The sequence below is a fragment of the Pagrus major genome, chromosome 2, assembly GCF_040436345.1.
Source record: "Pagrus major chromosome 2, Pma_NU_1.0".
NCBI lineage: Eukaryota > Metazoa > Chordata > Actinopteri > Spariformes > Sparidae > Pagrus > Pagrus major.
In genome coordinates this window covers 7,559,267-7,575,838 of record NC_133216.1, presented here as the reverse complement: position 1 = coordinate 7,575,838, position 16,572 = coordinate 7,559,267, and the positions used below count along the sequence as shown (strand labels likewise).

Sequence of the window (16,572 nt, the reverse complement as noted above, 5' to 3'; positions counted from 1 at the left end):
CTCCAACCACCCACTTTCCTCAAACCTTCTCTCTGTCTCCTTACAACCTAATTATCATTTCACAATATTAACATAGAAAGTAACACTACATCATCACCAAGATAAGTTAAAGGTACAATATGCAGGAAAAATAACAATTCATCATACAAAAATAATCCATCTAAATCAGCAGAGATTTAGATCTTATTTTCTTCGCAATTTGCTGTGTTTGGGACGTTTCTGGGCGTCAACTTTTGGCAGTGATGTGTAGTCACCATACAATGAGGGTTGGGCAAACAGTGGACATGATGAAGCGTGCTTTTGGTTTCATTCACTCAAATCCGAACACACAGCACCTTCCAGCAGAGTTGCGCAGAGGTGTGCGGAAGTGTGGGGGTGTTTATTTGTGCTTTATAACGTTACAGCCATCAAACAATCACAAAATAGACTTCGCTCTACCACCACTGCTCTTTCTCTATCTCTTGAACTTTGAGCAGGGGAGTGGGGCAACTTTGAAAGCTTCGTTTACAAACTGCAACAACAAATCCTGCATAGTATACCTTTAATTACGAGTAACACTAAAGTTACATGTGCTTCCCTGACTTTAAAATTGATATCTTTCAAAGCTTATACACCAGAACCACTGCCCTTTTGGACAGTTTCCTTGCTGTTCTGCGCTTTGCTCATATCTCCAAGGCGTTTTAAAAAGCTAAAAAACAGTCCAGTGGTTTCAGTCTTAATCCATGCAGTCTTGGGGGGAACATTTTCACTATTCCTCTGCACATGGTTGCCTGTGGGCTCCATAGATTTGCCCTCTTGGTTGTGCTGCCCAGGCCCGTTATCTGGAACATTGGTTATAGAAACATTTGGCTTGCTTTTCTTTTCTGATGATGGAGAATCCTGGTCTTGAGCACCAGATTTTTTAAAGTTTTGAGATACTTCAGAAAAGTCAAACACTTGTTTTGAGGGACTGCGTCCATCACCCTCTGCCTGCAGTGTCTCCTTTACTCTTGCTGCAGATTTAGGAGTTCTCATTGGAGGCTGAGCCCACACACTATCGTCCCCTTCCACAGTTTTAGGGACTTTGGTAGGTAGAGTATGACGGCGGCCAAGGTTACGCTTTGAGAAGGACTCAGGAGCGAGCAAAAACGTAACTAATTCGTCGTTGGTTGGGTCTCCAGGATACCTCTCTGTTTCCTCATCGAAGGTGCGTTGACGGGGTAAGATTTTACTTGCACCGGGAGATTTCTGATTTTCCAAAGAACAGTCCCCAGATGACACACTGCCACGGCTGTTCTGAAATCGCAAAACCTTTCTAGATGCTTCCCGCAACTTTTGGGCCTCCTCCTGATTATTGTCCTGCAGATCTTCTTCATCATCATCATCATCAGTGGCTGCTGAGAAAGATCTACATGAGGAGGAAATGCTGGTGGTCCTATTGGCTGGGTGTGTAAGACTTATAGGGTCCTCTTTTCTTTCCTCTTTTTTGAAAGTGTCTGTCTCTTCTTCATGAGGAATGACAGTTGTTGCCTTGTTGTCCTCACTATTAGACTGGACATTCTTTTGGGAAGAGTTATCTGCGAGTTCAGCTGCTGAATTCCACTCTTTTCTGCCAATCTCCTCAATTCTAGAAACGCCTCCTTTCTTTTGATTTCCAGTGGGGAGGTTTTCCTCAGAAGTAATTTCTGATAGGCTCCCATTATTGGGACTGCCACTCGTAGGGCTTCCATAAGAAGATGATGGCCTTCCTAGTTTCCTCCGAGATCCACGATTGGTAAGGAACCTCTGTAGTACGGACTCTAATGCAACTCCATCCATTTCCTTGTCTCTACTGGAGCAGGTAGCTGTGGACCTGCGCTTGGCAGCATTCTGCAATCTGTCTCTGTGTCTCCGCTGCAACTCTGCCACCTCTCGAGCCTTGTTTTCCTGCAAAACAAATTGCACAGTTAACAGATCAATCGGGAGTTGTTTTTCTGACCAAAGCAAAGGAACACATGCCAATACACAAGCTTACCTGCATGGCCCGCATAAATCTCTCACAAAACGAGTTGAAAATGGAGCAACACTCATCCAGTTTGAATTTCTTTGGGTCTTCACAGAAGTACTCAGCCACAGAGTCACTCACTGCTTGTAATTGCTGAAGATCACTCTCTGTTTCTGCCAAGTAGACCTCGGCCTCCTAAATCGAGTGTAAATCAAAACATTAGAACATCTAATCAACACCAACATTTACACAAACTGGAATTTCTCAAGAAAAGGCTTCCTCACCTTTAGGAAGTCCTCCATTTGTGCCTTTAGTTCCTCTTGTTTCAAGGCGTCTGCTTTAGCATCTTGTATTTTCTTTACCTGTCTTGCAAACTCTGCTTCAATTTCACCTTTATTTATTCTAAAGTAAAGGAAAAAAAGAAAAAATCCTGATGGTGGAGCAAATAAAAAAGACAGTTAAAATATGCAGACTTTACCTTTAAAACAAGATTGATTACCTTGCTGCAGCTTCAACGTTTTTGAGTTGCTCTGTAAATGTAAGTAGGCCCGTGTCTGCCTTGTGAGCTTGCTGTGGTGAATAGGAAAGTTTGCATAAAAATCACATTTCACAAACATTTCGTGAGATACAGAAAAAGTGACCCTAAGTAATAAAAGCAACTTGCCATCACAACATAGTGCATAAGGTTCATCCCAGGTTTGTTTGCTTTGGTGTCTGCTAACTTCAACAGAGAAGCCATTCGGAAACCAATTGCGCTGCCTGCATATCCACCCTGTGATCAAACAAAATAAATGAGACTCAGAAATAAACAAACAAAACAGGAAAGTCATCCAAGACACCACTTTCTCATGTTACACACTCACAGCATTCATGTAGTTTCCAGTCTTCAGTACCAGGCGAATGACAGAATGGAGACTGTCTGACTCCAACAGCTCTACAGGGAGACACACTTGGTGAATTTGAAGTCTAAATATGCCTACAGCTATATTTTTTTACTCAAAATCTGTTATGATGCTTCTTTAAGAAATCATACCCTGTCCAGCAGCTGTCAAAGTGCTGATGAATTCTTTCATTTCATCCATGAGGGGGAAGAATTCCTCTTTGAGCACCAAGCAGCTGAGGCGCTCTACATAACTTAATAATAACAAATACAAAGTTTCTATTATTAGTCAATTACCACTGCCATTCAATATTTGCAATACATGTAATTACATTTAGGTAACTCACCTGGGAATCTTCACCAGCATTAGCATAAACAGATCTGCTTCGGGGAGAGCGTCGTGATCACCCTTAAAACTGTTCAGCTGTTTCTCCTGCATTCATTAAAGAGCCACAAATTATTTGACAAATATCAAAAACTGGTTTGTCTATAGGTGAAATTACAAGCAACATGGTGGTGAGATTTGCAAAACACATTAGAAACATTAAAAGATAGAAGCAGCTGTCACAAGTACCTCCCCTTCATCTGGCAGCATCTTGGACAGCTCCCTGAGTTTTCCAGAAGCAAAACTGAGATTACTTCCTGATTTTATTTCTTTAATCATGTCTTTTACAGGCCTGTGGAGAGAGGTGGAAAGGCAGATAGGGTTCAGATATTTAGTCACCAGTGCGTTAATACCACACTTCTGCATCTTTAGAGAGGTTGGGCTGCTGACACCAGCAAGCCTCTACCTGCTCAAATAGCTTTGCGAAACAGCATCTGATGTCAGTCCTCAGAAAAACACTGTACACGAGGATGATGGAATATCATTTGACAAGAAACATATTTGACATTTTTGCCAGTTTGGACAAATGTTTTGAGGCATTAATAACAGCTGTACAGAAATATATTTACAGTATTTCCTGTTGGATCTGTTGCATATGCCAAACAGCCTTCGGCAATACATTTACAATACACTGAGGGAACCTGTTGGAGCTGTAGAACAGTGTGGCTCAGACCTGCCAGGACATGTTGGCATTCAGAGGTTTGTGAGCATGAGGCAGCCATGTTGCAGATTAATTTGTCTGCCTCATCCTGTGTTGTTTAACACTGAAACATGACAAATGTTGTGCAAAAACACTCACACCTTAAGAATATTACCATTGACTCACCGCTTGAATTGCTTCAGGAAAATTCCAACGTTCATGCTCCTCTTGGAGTTGAGGATAGAAACCTGGGAGTGGAAACAGACATATACCTGGATATAATCAGCTTGTCAGTTGCTAAGATCACTTCACCATTAGCTTGAGCAGTGTCTTTTGTATCACAGATACCTGACTTTTCCAAGCAGAGAGTTGATTCCAAAGGTTAAGAATTGTTTGAGTTGATTGTATTGAACGATCAGGAATGATACCATTTTGCACAAGTGATACATTTTCTCTCTCTTGGAAAGAGGGACATAGGTCAACGCATGACCCACTATTGTTGGACACGTTACATCAGTTGATCTACAAAATAAATGCTCAGATTATATATTGAGAAACTTTTCTCTGTTTGTTTTGGGTTAACTCAAGACCTTAGTATTTGATGACCTGGAAATGGGACTCAAGGATTGGTTGTTGCTGTTTGGTCTGAACAACAACAACCAATCGAACACCAACCCAATGCGTCAGTATTTGACAACCTAGGAATGAGACCATCTTTCTTGAGATTCGCCTACTGTGCCTTCAGTGCAATGAACGCCATTTATTATAGTAGTTTGAATACAGAGCACAAGTAGGCTACTATACAGAATAGTGCTGTATGAGGACACAATTAAAACCTCCTTCAGCAAACAGACATGAAAACAAGTGAGACTCCACCCTTGTATTGTATGATTCAAAATCAAAACAATGTTCTTCATGCAGACATTACATCATATTTCTTATTACTCTTACACGTATTATTTTTCTCATAAGAGGGGAGTTCCCTAAAAATTATGACATATGTGGAATGAGTTCAACAGTGGAGATCTTTATTCACATCTGCTGCAAAAGTGGTTTTAGCCGAGGGCAACATGTAAGAATGTTTCCTGTTTATCGCAACTGCATACCTAGAAAGAAAAAATCAATCCAGGTCAAGAGACCTTGTCTGCATATCTCAGCATTACACAACACACAAGTGTGACCCCTGTATCCTGTGCCTGGTTGTACTCACCATCTCCCCTCCTGAGGCAGCAGTGGGCAGGCCCCTCAGACTCTGGCGGTTCACGGCCTTGAGTTTTTTCTGGTTCTGCTTGTGGCTGAACAGCTCCTCCATGTGATCAGTGTCCAGCTCATATTCCTCATCAGACTTATCTACTGTCCAGATGTTGTGCTTTCCTATCACACTGTGTTTTGGAAGGGTTTCCCAGTTGAAATTGCGCATCCTGGAGCTCCGGCGCCCACCTTTTCCAAAGAGGCCCGCGCCATGTGGTGGTGGAGGGAGGCCAAGCGCTGGAGGAGGAGGAGGAGGAGGAGGAGGGGGAGGAGGTGGTGGAGGAGGAGGAGGAGGTGGTGCAGCGGGAGGACCTCCTGGTTGCATCTTTTGTCAAGGAGCTGTCAGCAGGTTTGGGATGCTACCATGGTGTCAGTGACACATACGGCCGGGATTAAAGCCAATAAAGAATTGCAGTGAAATATAAGCTCCTCTGAATGACTGTTTACTGAGCTGAAGCCGGATGAAGGGACTTGTCCAAAATGTCGTCAGTCAGGATGATGCATTCAGACTGAAAGAAGCAGAGCAGGGTGGGGACAGTTACTAAAACTACTGTATACATTATGACTGTGTGCAATAGTGTTCAGCAGTGGATAAAGCATTTACTTTCTCCATGGAACTTAAAATGATTGTGGTTCTGTAAAGGGTTTTCAAAACATTCCTCCAAATCTATCACAATACTACGGAAGCAAATTGCTGCCATACAGAAAAGACAAAAATGATTAACTTTATAACGTAAAAAGTGTGTTGTAGTGAAATGTTTTCACATTACTAATACATACGAAATGAATATCTGAATAACATTTCTTGTTGAAAAGTTTTGTGTTATAAGATCATTTCACGTTATAACATGAAACGTGTTTGACACTTTATAACAATTCAAGTTATCACGTTATAACATGAAATAGTATATTGTTATAAGTTAAGAGTTTCTTGTTATAATGTGACAAGTCAGTATGTTGTAATTGCATGAAAATAAGGTGGAAAAACTTTGACAACCAAAACTTTTCAAGTTATAACTGCCACTTGAACATGTTCAATTCAGTCCAGTTGACTGAGTTAGTCACTCAGGGAGCTTATTTGGCAAAAAAAAAAAAATATTATAGGCTTTTGTGAATAAAACACATAATTGCAAATAGGCTAATAAAAACTAAGTTGTAGCTTGGACGTCCGGTTTTATTCTGCATCCAGCTAACCGTAATCATCTGTAAACTACTAAAACCACCATACAATGTTTGTTAATATACTAACATTACTGTCAGGTACAGGACAACTTACCTTTATTCTTGACTCAGCTGCTGTCCGATTATCCCTGTGTCCTGTGTCCTGTGTCCTTGTTCCCAGTGTTATCCCGTCGTCGTCGTGTTGAAACTCAGAAGCGGGCTAAACGGTGACATCAACCTGGATAGCGCAAGAGCGGAGTGGCGCAACTACCTGCGTATGAGCGACACGCCCAGGTAACTCAAGGACTTCCATGGCAGCCCACACCTTCAAACCAGGAGGAACTCTGGGATTGTTGAAGGTGTGTTGGCTGGAGTTTAGCCTCTGTGTTTTCTGCCTAGCTGTCATAAACCTATGTGAGCAGTCTACTGGATTTATAGACTGCTCCAGTGTGATAAACATCCTGACTGACAGGAAAAGATCACTGATTTCTTAAAGGTATTTGTAGTAGGCTTACCACTATCCCAAATACCCACTAAATTATACCATTAAGAAAACACTAAGAATCATTTCTTTTAGAGCTGGTGTTCTCAGCTGCCTTATTGTTTAGTTTAGTTTGTTGAAATAAAAAGCATGGGAAGTGAATAAATGAGTAACAAGCTAAATGACAATACAATCTTTGGTTAAACATTAAGCCATTTTACCAGCTCACACAATGCAATTTGTTTGAGTGTGGGCTGGTGGTCAGACTGGCCTTTAAATAGTCAATCAGCTGCAAGCACTTCAACTCTGCCCCAGAAATGATAAGCCCTTAGAATGATCGCTCGAATACCCTAATGCATTTGTATGCAAATCATTTGATTTTCTACTCTAAAATACTGAGGGGAGTTCAAATTCTCAGCATAAAGCTACATTTTCTGAATAACCTTTTCTTATTAGTTCTTGTTTCTTCTTAAGTAAGTCAGACATTTTGTAAAATCAGCTACAATGCCTAACATATTGCTTGGGTAGACAATTTTAAACTTTATGTATGTTAAGATGTTTAAAATGTATATCTTGAAAGCTACAAAACAAAGTATTAATGAACTAGCTGTTCACTAATGTTTTCACTTAATCCAGGGGACAAATATTCAGAGAAGACTGAAGGGAGGTTTTCAATAGGAAATAAGATCAATACTTAGGCTAGTCAGTCTGAGCTGCATGCCATTTGGAGATAAATTCAGAACTCAGACACTAAAGTACAGAGAGCAGATTAGGGTTGTGTTTGTTAAATCAATTTTGTTTCAATCTGATATTCTCCTTTTGATCTGAGAGCATTCAGAAGCTCTATTCAGATGGAATTAGGTTTATTGGGAGGAAAGCTGGACAAGGGAATCATCATCAGATGATTTTAATGTTGTTGTGTTGTCATGTTGGTAGGTTTTACCAGCTGCACACACCTACAAAAAGAAACACATCCGGCTTCCTTAAGCTCCTGTCAGCTGCCCAGAAAATAACAGGCAAAACTCGTCTGGCCTTATTCAACATCCCTCAGTTGCACATTAGAAGAACTACACTGTGATAGAAAAAAAAGAAAATATACTCTTAACATCTGGTCCTTGATGAGTACTAAAACTTGCATTGTAATCCAGAATTTATGTGGCTTCAAAATACTGTAAAATACAGTGAATGCATGCATGGGCCACAGGACATGATGTGCATTTGGACTAACTAATCATGTCTACCACTGACAAATATTTTAATTCAAGGTATAACTAGTACAACTTAGGTATAACTTAATGTGTTGTGTGTTTAAAGGTTTGTTTTTACATCACAAGTCTGTAAACACTGCTGGGATAAAGGAATCAGTTGTGTTTCCAACTTAATTTCATTATGACCTCAGTAGTTTTAGTGGGTGAACTTTTCTGATGACTACCGTTACCAAGGAGACTAATCATTTCATGCAGAAAAAGAAGGCAGTGTTTCCTACAGCAGTAAAAACAAGGAAATGCTGCCAAAAGTATAGTGTGATGATTCTGAAATAAGATAATAAGTCATGGAAAGCAAGTTAGAGATATATCAGATTGTATTTTCATGTACATAATTACTGGTGCCATACATATTACATATAATGTGACTTTTCTGTACATAATCTGTGAGCGCTTCTCATATCAAACCGACAGATCTGTGTCAACTGCACAGTTAGATGAAACAAAAAAACATCCAGCAGATTTTATTGGAAATGCAGAACAAGACAAAGACAATCAGCTGACTAGAACCTAAAAGAAATGGCCATAACATTAACGTACAATGTTATGTACAAAAAATGGTAAATAAATAACACAAAATAAAGAAAAATGTACTCATACATTCTGTCTTTGAAGAGACACTGAAACTTGTATTGTAACCTAGAAAGCATGTATTCAGTATTCCTATTCACTGCACAATGGCGCCTCCTAGTGAAACATTGTCAATCAACAACTGGCTATGTATTGCATTTTGATGTTGATGTCTTTATGATAGTTGAGATGTATTTTTTACCGAAGCATCCAATAAATGGATTGATGCTGTGTCATAAGTGTTACATCTGTTTGTGAGGCTTGTTTCCTTGTGTAAACTCTGGAGTCAACAAGACAGACACTTGTAACTGTGCTAGATTCATAATTACATAAAGTACCTGAAATTTAGGAGATCAAACTAATGAAGGATCGTATATTAGGTTAGAGAAAATCACTATATTCACTATATATTTTCCCTTCTATGCTTATAAACTGTAAACTGACAGTTCAGGCAGGTATTCCACAAAGTCATTTTACAAACAAAGTGGGATAACTTTGACAATGATGTTATATCCTGATTTCTTTGATTTAAATCTGTAAAATGATGGTTCAGTCATGCATACTCATGAAAATAAATTTCAGAGGATATGTCATAACATTTTTTACATTATCCCACTAACTTGCTAATCCTATTTGTGGAATTCCCCCCATGTGATATACTCTGAAATATTAAAGAAAACGCTTTAGACAACATTAAAAAAGAACAACAAAATAATGCATGTGCAAAACTGCCAAGGGATATCTCCACAATAGAAGTCTATACTGTACATAAATAAGAAGTGATATCCATGTAAATGATTGTGCTACCTAAAGTATAAGAAAGTAACAAAAGGTCATTTTGTGGCTTAACAAAAAAATTCTAAATACAACTGAAAATGTTGTTCCATCTATTTCATAAGCGATACTGAAAAACCTTACAAAATAACTATCTCATGTTTTTCTTTATCACTGGCAGCTACTGTTCCTACAGTATTCTCCTTTATGCAATTAATTCTTGTCCGTCTAACCACAACGTCACATTCTTCACTGACCAGCGTGTCACTTTACATGTCAAACAGCTGAACCCTGAGCGCTCTTTACTGCTCCTCCAGCCAGGATGGCTTGTCTGATCCTGGGGGCTTTAACTTGACATTGAACTGTATGAGAGTTTGTTCCAACTGCTGCTGGTTGCCGGCAAAGTAGGCTGAGATGGCATTATGGAAGAGAAGCAGCTGCTTGTGCATCACCTTCACCTAGAAGAAAAAAAGAAGAGGACAATTGTGCCATTATAAACACAGTTTCAAGTGTCTACAGGAAAGCACACAAACATCTAATAAGATTTACTCGCTGCTCAGATTAATTCCTGGGGATTTAATCTAAAGGCATCTTGCACATTACATGCCGCTAAGATGTATTCCTAAAAGTGGAGCAGGCTTTTTAAGATATTTTTAGGCATGAGAAAGTCTTACAAACTGCGACTAATGTTGTTTTGTAATCTTCTTGTTTTTCATAACATTTTATGTCTTTAATCGGATCATCTTTGATCATTTTTAGTCTTGCCCTCTTTGTATTATTGTAATCTTGTGTTGTATGTACCTTTTATTTCTTTAATCATGCATAGTTATATTGAGGCAGATTCTAACCCATCTGCAATGACTTGAAAGCACTATGGGTCAACACCTTTTCAAATGTGCTGTCCAAATAAAGTGACTTGACTTGACTAACTAGTGTGGATGATGGGTCTGTATTTCATTTGACAAAATTGAGGCATTCTCGCTTTACTGTTATTACTGCAATTATCTATTGCAGGCATATGCTTGTCTGTACACGATGAAATCTTCCTGCTTCCTTCGGTTTGACCTGGCCTTCCTAAATAGATGCATAATGGCAAAAAAGAAGATGGATTTTCTGCCTCAGTGTGGAAAACTACTGTTGCAGTACATAATAGTTGAAAGCAACAGTGAACACTGGACTAATTTAACACCGTAAACTAGGCATAATTGAACAAATGAATATGATGTGAGACAGCCATGGCAGATTGGAATGCTTCACAACACGCTCCATTTATTCTCAACACGTGGTTTAATTTTTCCACATTCAGAAAGCTGTCCAAAAGCCTCAAGCCAGTTTTTACTCTGACCACAAAAAAGCAGCACTGATGCCTGTGGTTGGGCGTGGTCAACAATGTGCACTGTTGCATCTGTAACCACATCTAACAGTGTTGTCACAGGGTCCTGGAGTCCACCTATACATCACTGCAGCAGCGTGAAAAGTTAAACCACTGGATCTCAGCAATAACAAAAACCTTTCAAATACAAAAGAAAACTACAAACCTTGTTTTCCTCCAAGAATTTGAGCTTGATGGTGACATCACTACGCAGCCGTTCGTATTTGTCTCTGTGGACCTGGTAGTCATGCTGAGCCATCTCAATGCGGACCATGGCAGCTGCATCCCTCGGGCCCAAACTCATCTCCTCCAGATCAGAACGATAGGCATCAAACTCAAGCCTGCGTGCAAAAACAGTTAAGACTGTCACAGGCTCTTCTTTTCTAGGTGATCACCCTACAGACATTCAGATTATTTCTCAACTTCTTAAATAGGATGTCAGGATTTGTTACCTTGCGTTTTCATACAGCTTGATGGTCATCAGGGTGTCCTCCATTGTTTTGTTGACTAGTGTGTTGATACCAGACACAAAGAAGTTGATGGCACCAAGCAGTGCCTCGCCATTCTTACACAACAGCTTCTGTGTTTCTGCATTGTACCCAAACTCATCCTGTGGAGAAACACAGAAAAGTTTTTCCAGCTGACTTCAATTTTCATGTTAGATTACACAGGGAGCTTTGGCAGTACCTGCAGCTCTGGTGATTTTTGGCTGAGGTCGGTGAAGGTGTCTCCTAGAGCCTGCTGTGTCTGCACCATGCTTTGAAAATGCATGGTTAGTGCTGTGGCCAGTCTTAAGATGTTTTCATACTTGCTCTTGGTGTCTCTTAACACGTCAATCTGAGCCTCAAGCTCAAGGTCGACTGTTCGTGAACCTCGTCCAAACCTCTCTGAGAACATCTGCTTTGTACACTGCAGAGTAGATATCAACACAGAGGACATTAAACCCAGCATTAGAAAAATCTGATGAAGTTAAGGTTGTATAAAATCATGTTGTCTCTATGACTAAAAAACGCACGTGGACCAAAGTGGGCACAGTAGATTTTTTGACAGAAAAACAAGTGAAGAACTACTCAAGGTCACCATTTCAGTCAAGTACATTATACTGGATATATGTGGTAATAATGGGGGATGCAAGGTATTGGATTGTTGCCAATATTCATTATTTCCAACTCCTTTTGGCCAACTGCCAATGCAGATATGGATAGATGAGGAGGATTTTTCCCACCTAATTGCAGAGAACATCAAGTCTCTCCTGTAGTAGAATTAACATATTATGCCAACTCTTATTGTGATGGCTGGCATATGCAGACTGGCAATACAGACTGGCAATATACTTAATAAACCTGACATAGGAACAACATGGGTAAGCATGGTAGCAAAGGATACCCAACATTTCCACATATGTATTTTAAATGTCTCTTAAATGCTATACCATACAGTTTTATCATGGTAATGCAATGAGGGATATACATACAGGCCCAACATATCTATTTTATCAGAAAACAAATTATCTACATACAGTTCATGATACCTTGTATGTGTTGATGCCCCACTTCTTCACACCTTCCAATTTCTCGACTGCTACACCCCGAGAAATTTCTTCAGTTGAATTACTTGTGTTAAGGTTCGACGACGACCCTTAAGGAGAAAAATAAGAAGAATTTACACTCTAATGCATGTTGTCCTATTAGGGTTTACTGTACAATGAAGGGGTTTACTGAATTAGTATGGGTCATGAGTAATGAGTGAGGACAGTATGGACATGGAGATGAGCCTGGTGATACCTGGGTGCTGGTCTGTGTGTTGGGCGAGTCGACTGGCTGCAGATTGACTTTTAGGCAAGCTAACACCCCTGGATTTCATGCGAATGTCTGAAATGAGCATGGTGATGATAAAAGGTGAGGATGAGAAGAGACATGGGGTGAAATATGTGTCATAAAAGCAAAAGCTGCAGCTGAACAGCAGAGTATGTAGACTGGAAGAAAAATGTTAGGCTGTGGTGAAAGATACATAATAAGTTGGGAGTTAAAAGGTATTTAAAATAATCCACCATGCAGGTTTCTCATGCAAAATAGAGGGATTATTAGAGAAAATGAAAATGGACTTCATGGGATGAAAGGTAATTACCAGGCAATGACAAAACAGTCATCCAAAGTGCATTTTACAGTACAAACGAGGACATTCTTATCAGACAACATTTCAAGTGACAGCTCTGTAATTCATGTTAGTGCATCCCTAATTTTGAAAACTGCCAAAACGTTTCTTGTTGCTGAAGCTGTGAGTTGAAGAGGAACAAGCAAGGTTGCATACAACTCCCTTGGTCAAGCAACACCAAAACCTCTTCTAAGGGGCCAAAACAGACCAACATATAAAGGTTAACTTAGAAAACAAAAAAGTTGTCTGAATGCACAGCCACCTGGTCCTGCTGCAGGGGCTCGTCTTCTGTCCAGATACTCAGGGTTGAAGCGAATTGCAGGCCCTAAGGAATATGGATGTTCGTAATGTGAACCAAGGAGCCTAGAGGTCAGCAACTCTCTAGTGACACATCAGAATACAAGGAGGAAAAGCTCTCTGTAGGGTTTCTTAAAGGGGTATAACTATCACCCTCTCTCAGTGAATTAAGGATCGAAAAAACACTGACATATCTTTGGCAAAGTGCAGGGGAGCCAGCAATAGACAATAGACAAAGTGTGTGTGGTTGTGTGAGAGTTGTGAAGCCAGAACCCGGCAGAGTACAGGGTCATGACAACCATATTACACTGAAGTAAAGTTATCATTTTAAGATATGGTACAGTGACTCTTTCTTAATGCAATGAAAAAGTAATGACATCTTTGCAGTGCAAACTGTGTCGGTACTGTGAAGAATAAACAACAAAGCAAAACCTGTAAAGGAATGAATTCAGGTTTTCTAGCAGTGCCATACCTTTGATGCTGCTGGTAGGAATTATGCCCCCTGCAGGTCCTCCATAGCCTCCTGAGACAATGCTGGTTTCATTCAGGTTGGGTCCAGACACCATCACCTGCTGCAAATCCTGATAAGTTTACAACAAAATATTGGTAATAAATATGGTTTAGAAGGCAAGAAATAGTCACATTTTTCATCATCTGCAATACAGCCACTTTCCTTTCACATGCTTTTGTACATTACCGCCCTGACCATTCACCATTCTTTGTTCCTTTACCATTCTTTTACTTTTGTTGTCCTTATCCTTAGATGTATGTCTATGTGTGTGTAAACCATGCTCACTACATCTTGGCCTTTCGTATCCTCAGGTGTGCATAAACTACAGGTTAGAAACTAAGTTTTAAAATACAAAAAGGCTAATTGATTGGTTATCTTCTCTCAACTGAAAGTGAGTCATCCAAGTCAATGTGTATGTAAGAAAACAAAAAAAACCTGACTCCCTGAGGAGGGCTTGATGCCGGAAACGCATCACAGTTTGTTTTGAAGGTCTCACATGACCATGCAGTGAAAATAAAGCTGTTTTAGAAGTTTGAACAAGAATGCATTGGAGTTTTCTTATGATTTTCATGTGCTTTTTAATTATTTAATATGGTTGCCCTCAGTATCACTCACACAGACAGACGTATTATTCATGTTCTGATACTGCAGCTTTCGCAGCTCTGTTAGGCTCTACCAAAATACAGTTCCATGCAAAAGCTCATATGACTAAAGCATCCTGTCAGAATGACTCCATGCTCTTAACACATCATTCCCAGTTGCAGCTACTACTGGTGACAGCAGCATAAAGCTACTGTACATAGCTGCAGGCCTATGCATTGTTAGGTAATAGATGGCCTAACAAGCCCATAATTCCTGGACTCTGCTGTCACGTGAAAAAAAGACATAGAACAACAAGATGCCAATACAGCTTCGGTAGAAGGACACTATCAGTGATAAAAATGTGACTGACTGACCTGCTCCAGGCTGTCATCCTCTGGCAGAGTCCCTGTGTCTCCATTGCTGTTAATAGGGATCTCCATGGTAGCAGCCTTACTCATGATACTGTCTGCCATAATGAAATATCTGCAAGACAGCACCAGACACTGACACATACACATGGGCTCATGATTGTAGTTTAACAAAATGATAATCATTCAGTGTTCTAATCCACATCAACACAAAATACCAGCTTCCTCACATTGATGCTAACGTGGCTGGCTAATGTCAGCGGGTGCTGATGTGGCTGCTAGAGAGGCTACTACTTGACAGCTAACCTAGCTTCCTCACCACTGTAGCAGCCTGGTGTTGGAGGCAAGTCCAGTCGTCCGAGGGAGAAACAACACGTTGTTTGCACGGACAGCAGACTTGAAATGTCAAATACTTTCAACGGTGGAGCACCCTTGTCCTCAATTGTCATTCAGTGCTACATCCATGATGATTTTATCCCGCAACGCTCACGTTATCTGGCTGCTGCTTCCATAGACTTCAGTCAGAAAATCCCTGCATCCAGCAAGCTAACAGCTTTAGTAGTACCACTTCGAAATAAAAGTTTGTGTGATATTTATTCCATTATAAGTCACATGGCTGGGCTTTGAAAGCAAAGCGACATGTAAGTAACGTTAAGTAACACGTATGATCTATGCTATTTAGCGTGTGTTGTTTAACAAATGAGTAACTGGAAGCGTAAACTGTGATTGCATGCTCTTATTTTGAAGAATAATACCTTTAACGTAGCATCATCGTCAAGCCTCCCCCCCAGCTCCATCTTCCACGTCGTGCAGTGCTGACGTAGCTTTATCCCTAAACTGCAGTACCACCCTGCTCCTGAAGATGTCACTAAGAACTCACTGACTATTACAAAGTAACCTCACATGTCAAACATACAGTAACTCCTCATCAGTAACTCCAACCCCACAAGTGTTATGAGTATTAATCATTAGACAGTAGGGTTGTTGGGTCTTGCCTGTTACAGTGATTGCAATATCTCTTGAAATCAAATTGTATAAATACGGTCGTTTGTTTTGAGATGTGAGATAGACCTCGGTCTAGTAAACTGACCACACTTCTAATTATTTGCCTCATTTGTTTCAATCAGGGATGCAAGTGAAGTGCACATGGTCTCCAAATGTAGAAGTTGTTGTGTAATTACTCCAGCTCCGACAGAGAACCAACCCCTCACACCCACCCACGACGTATCCCGACACTCAAATGGTTAATGTTACATTGACATGCTGATTATCTGCAAGTGACAAATTTTCTAAAATCTCATTTTGAGAAATCTTTTTTCCCCTACGCATGGCTTTTTTCTCATCATCATCCTCCTCCTCCTCCCTCTTTTCAAGCTTTTGCACGACTGAATGTGACTACTGCATCCCCAAGATCAAAGACCCCAAATGATGAAGCTGGATTATTCATGTTTTCCCCTAATCAACACATCAAAATGTCAAAGGCTATTTGACTGACATATTCTGCTTTTGATCCTCCTGCCAAAATTCATAGATGTTAGAACGTTGGACAAGTACAAGACAAATATTTGTTTACATGCTTTTTTGATGTAGATCCATGTAGTGACCTCATGCAAACTTTCTGAAAATGACAATTTTTTTCAGAAACTTCTCTCTAAGCTTTACTTTTATTCCTTTTTGGTATGTGCAAATGAGTGTGACACCATGACTACCTTTGAAGAGAAGTGTCCCAAAGTATGGCTGTTCTCCCATTTGAACTATTCTCCCACTACCTGGTGGCAGGCGATTTGAATTAGGTAGCCTATAGAGACGTGCCTTTTGATGTGGTTTGACTCTTTTAAACACTCTCAGGTCTTAAGGTACGGTCACATTAGTCTTCCTTCCAGGAAACTGCCCTGCAGCAGCCACGAAATGGATGTGA

The 16,572-nt window shown here is 40.2% G+C and overlaps 2 protein-coding genes across 2 annotated transcripts; both read right to left on the bottom strand.

Annotated features, from left to right (window-relative positions):
* Positions 1-606: 606 nt before the first annotated feature.
* On the bottom strand, positions 607-5,444 carry fhdc4 (FH2 domain containing 4). Its single transcript, XM_073485361.1, has 12 exons — positions 5,432-5,444; positions 5,079-5,356; positions 4,055-4,116; positions 3,418-3,520; positions 3,191-3,276; positions 2,997-3,097; positions 2,827-2,897; positions 2,628-2,735; positions 2,463-2,533; positions 2,248-2,365; positions 1,994-2,158; positions 607-1,905 (listed from the first exon to the last, which is right to left on the bottom strand). Exons 1-12 carry the CDS (start codon positions 5,442-5,444, stop codon positions 607-609), a joined length of 2,475 nt encoding a protein of 824 aa, XP_073341462.1.
* Positions 5,445-8,365: 2,921 nt separating this feature from the next.
* On the bottom strand, positions 8,366-15,096 carry LOC141015175 (arfaptin-2-like). The gene is made up of 9 exons (XM_073489125.1): positions 14,974-15,096; positions 14,661-14,769; positions 13,666-13,774; positions 12,527-12,613; positions 12,274-12,380; positions 11,430-11,651; positions 11,195-11,352; positions 10,909-11,083; positions 8,366-9,828 (listed from the first exon to the last, which is right to left on the bottom strand). The coding sequence occupies exons 2-9, from the start codon at positions 14,757-14,759 to the stop codon at positions 9,673-9,675; spliced, it is 1,113 nt and encodes a 370-aa protein (XP_073345226.1). The 5' UTR covers positions 14,760-14,769; positions 14,974-15,096; the 3' UTR covers positions 8,366-9,672.
* Positions 15,097-16,572: the final 1,476 nt, after the last annotated feature.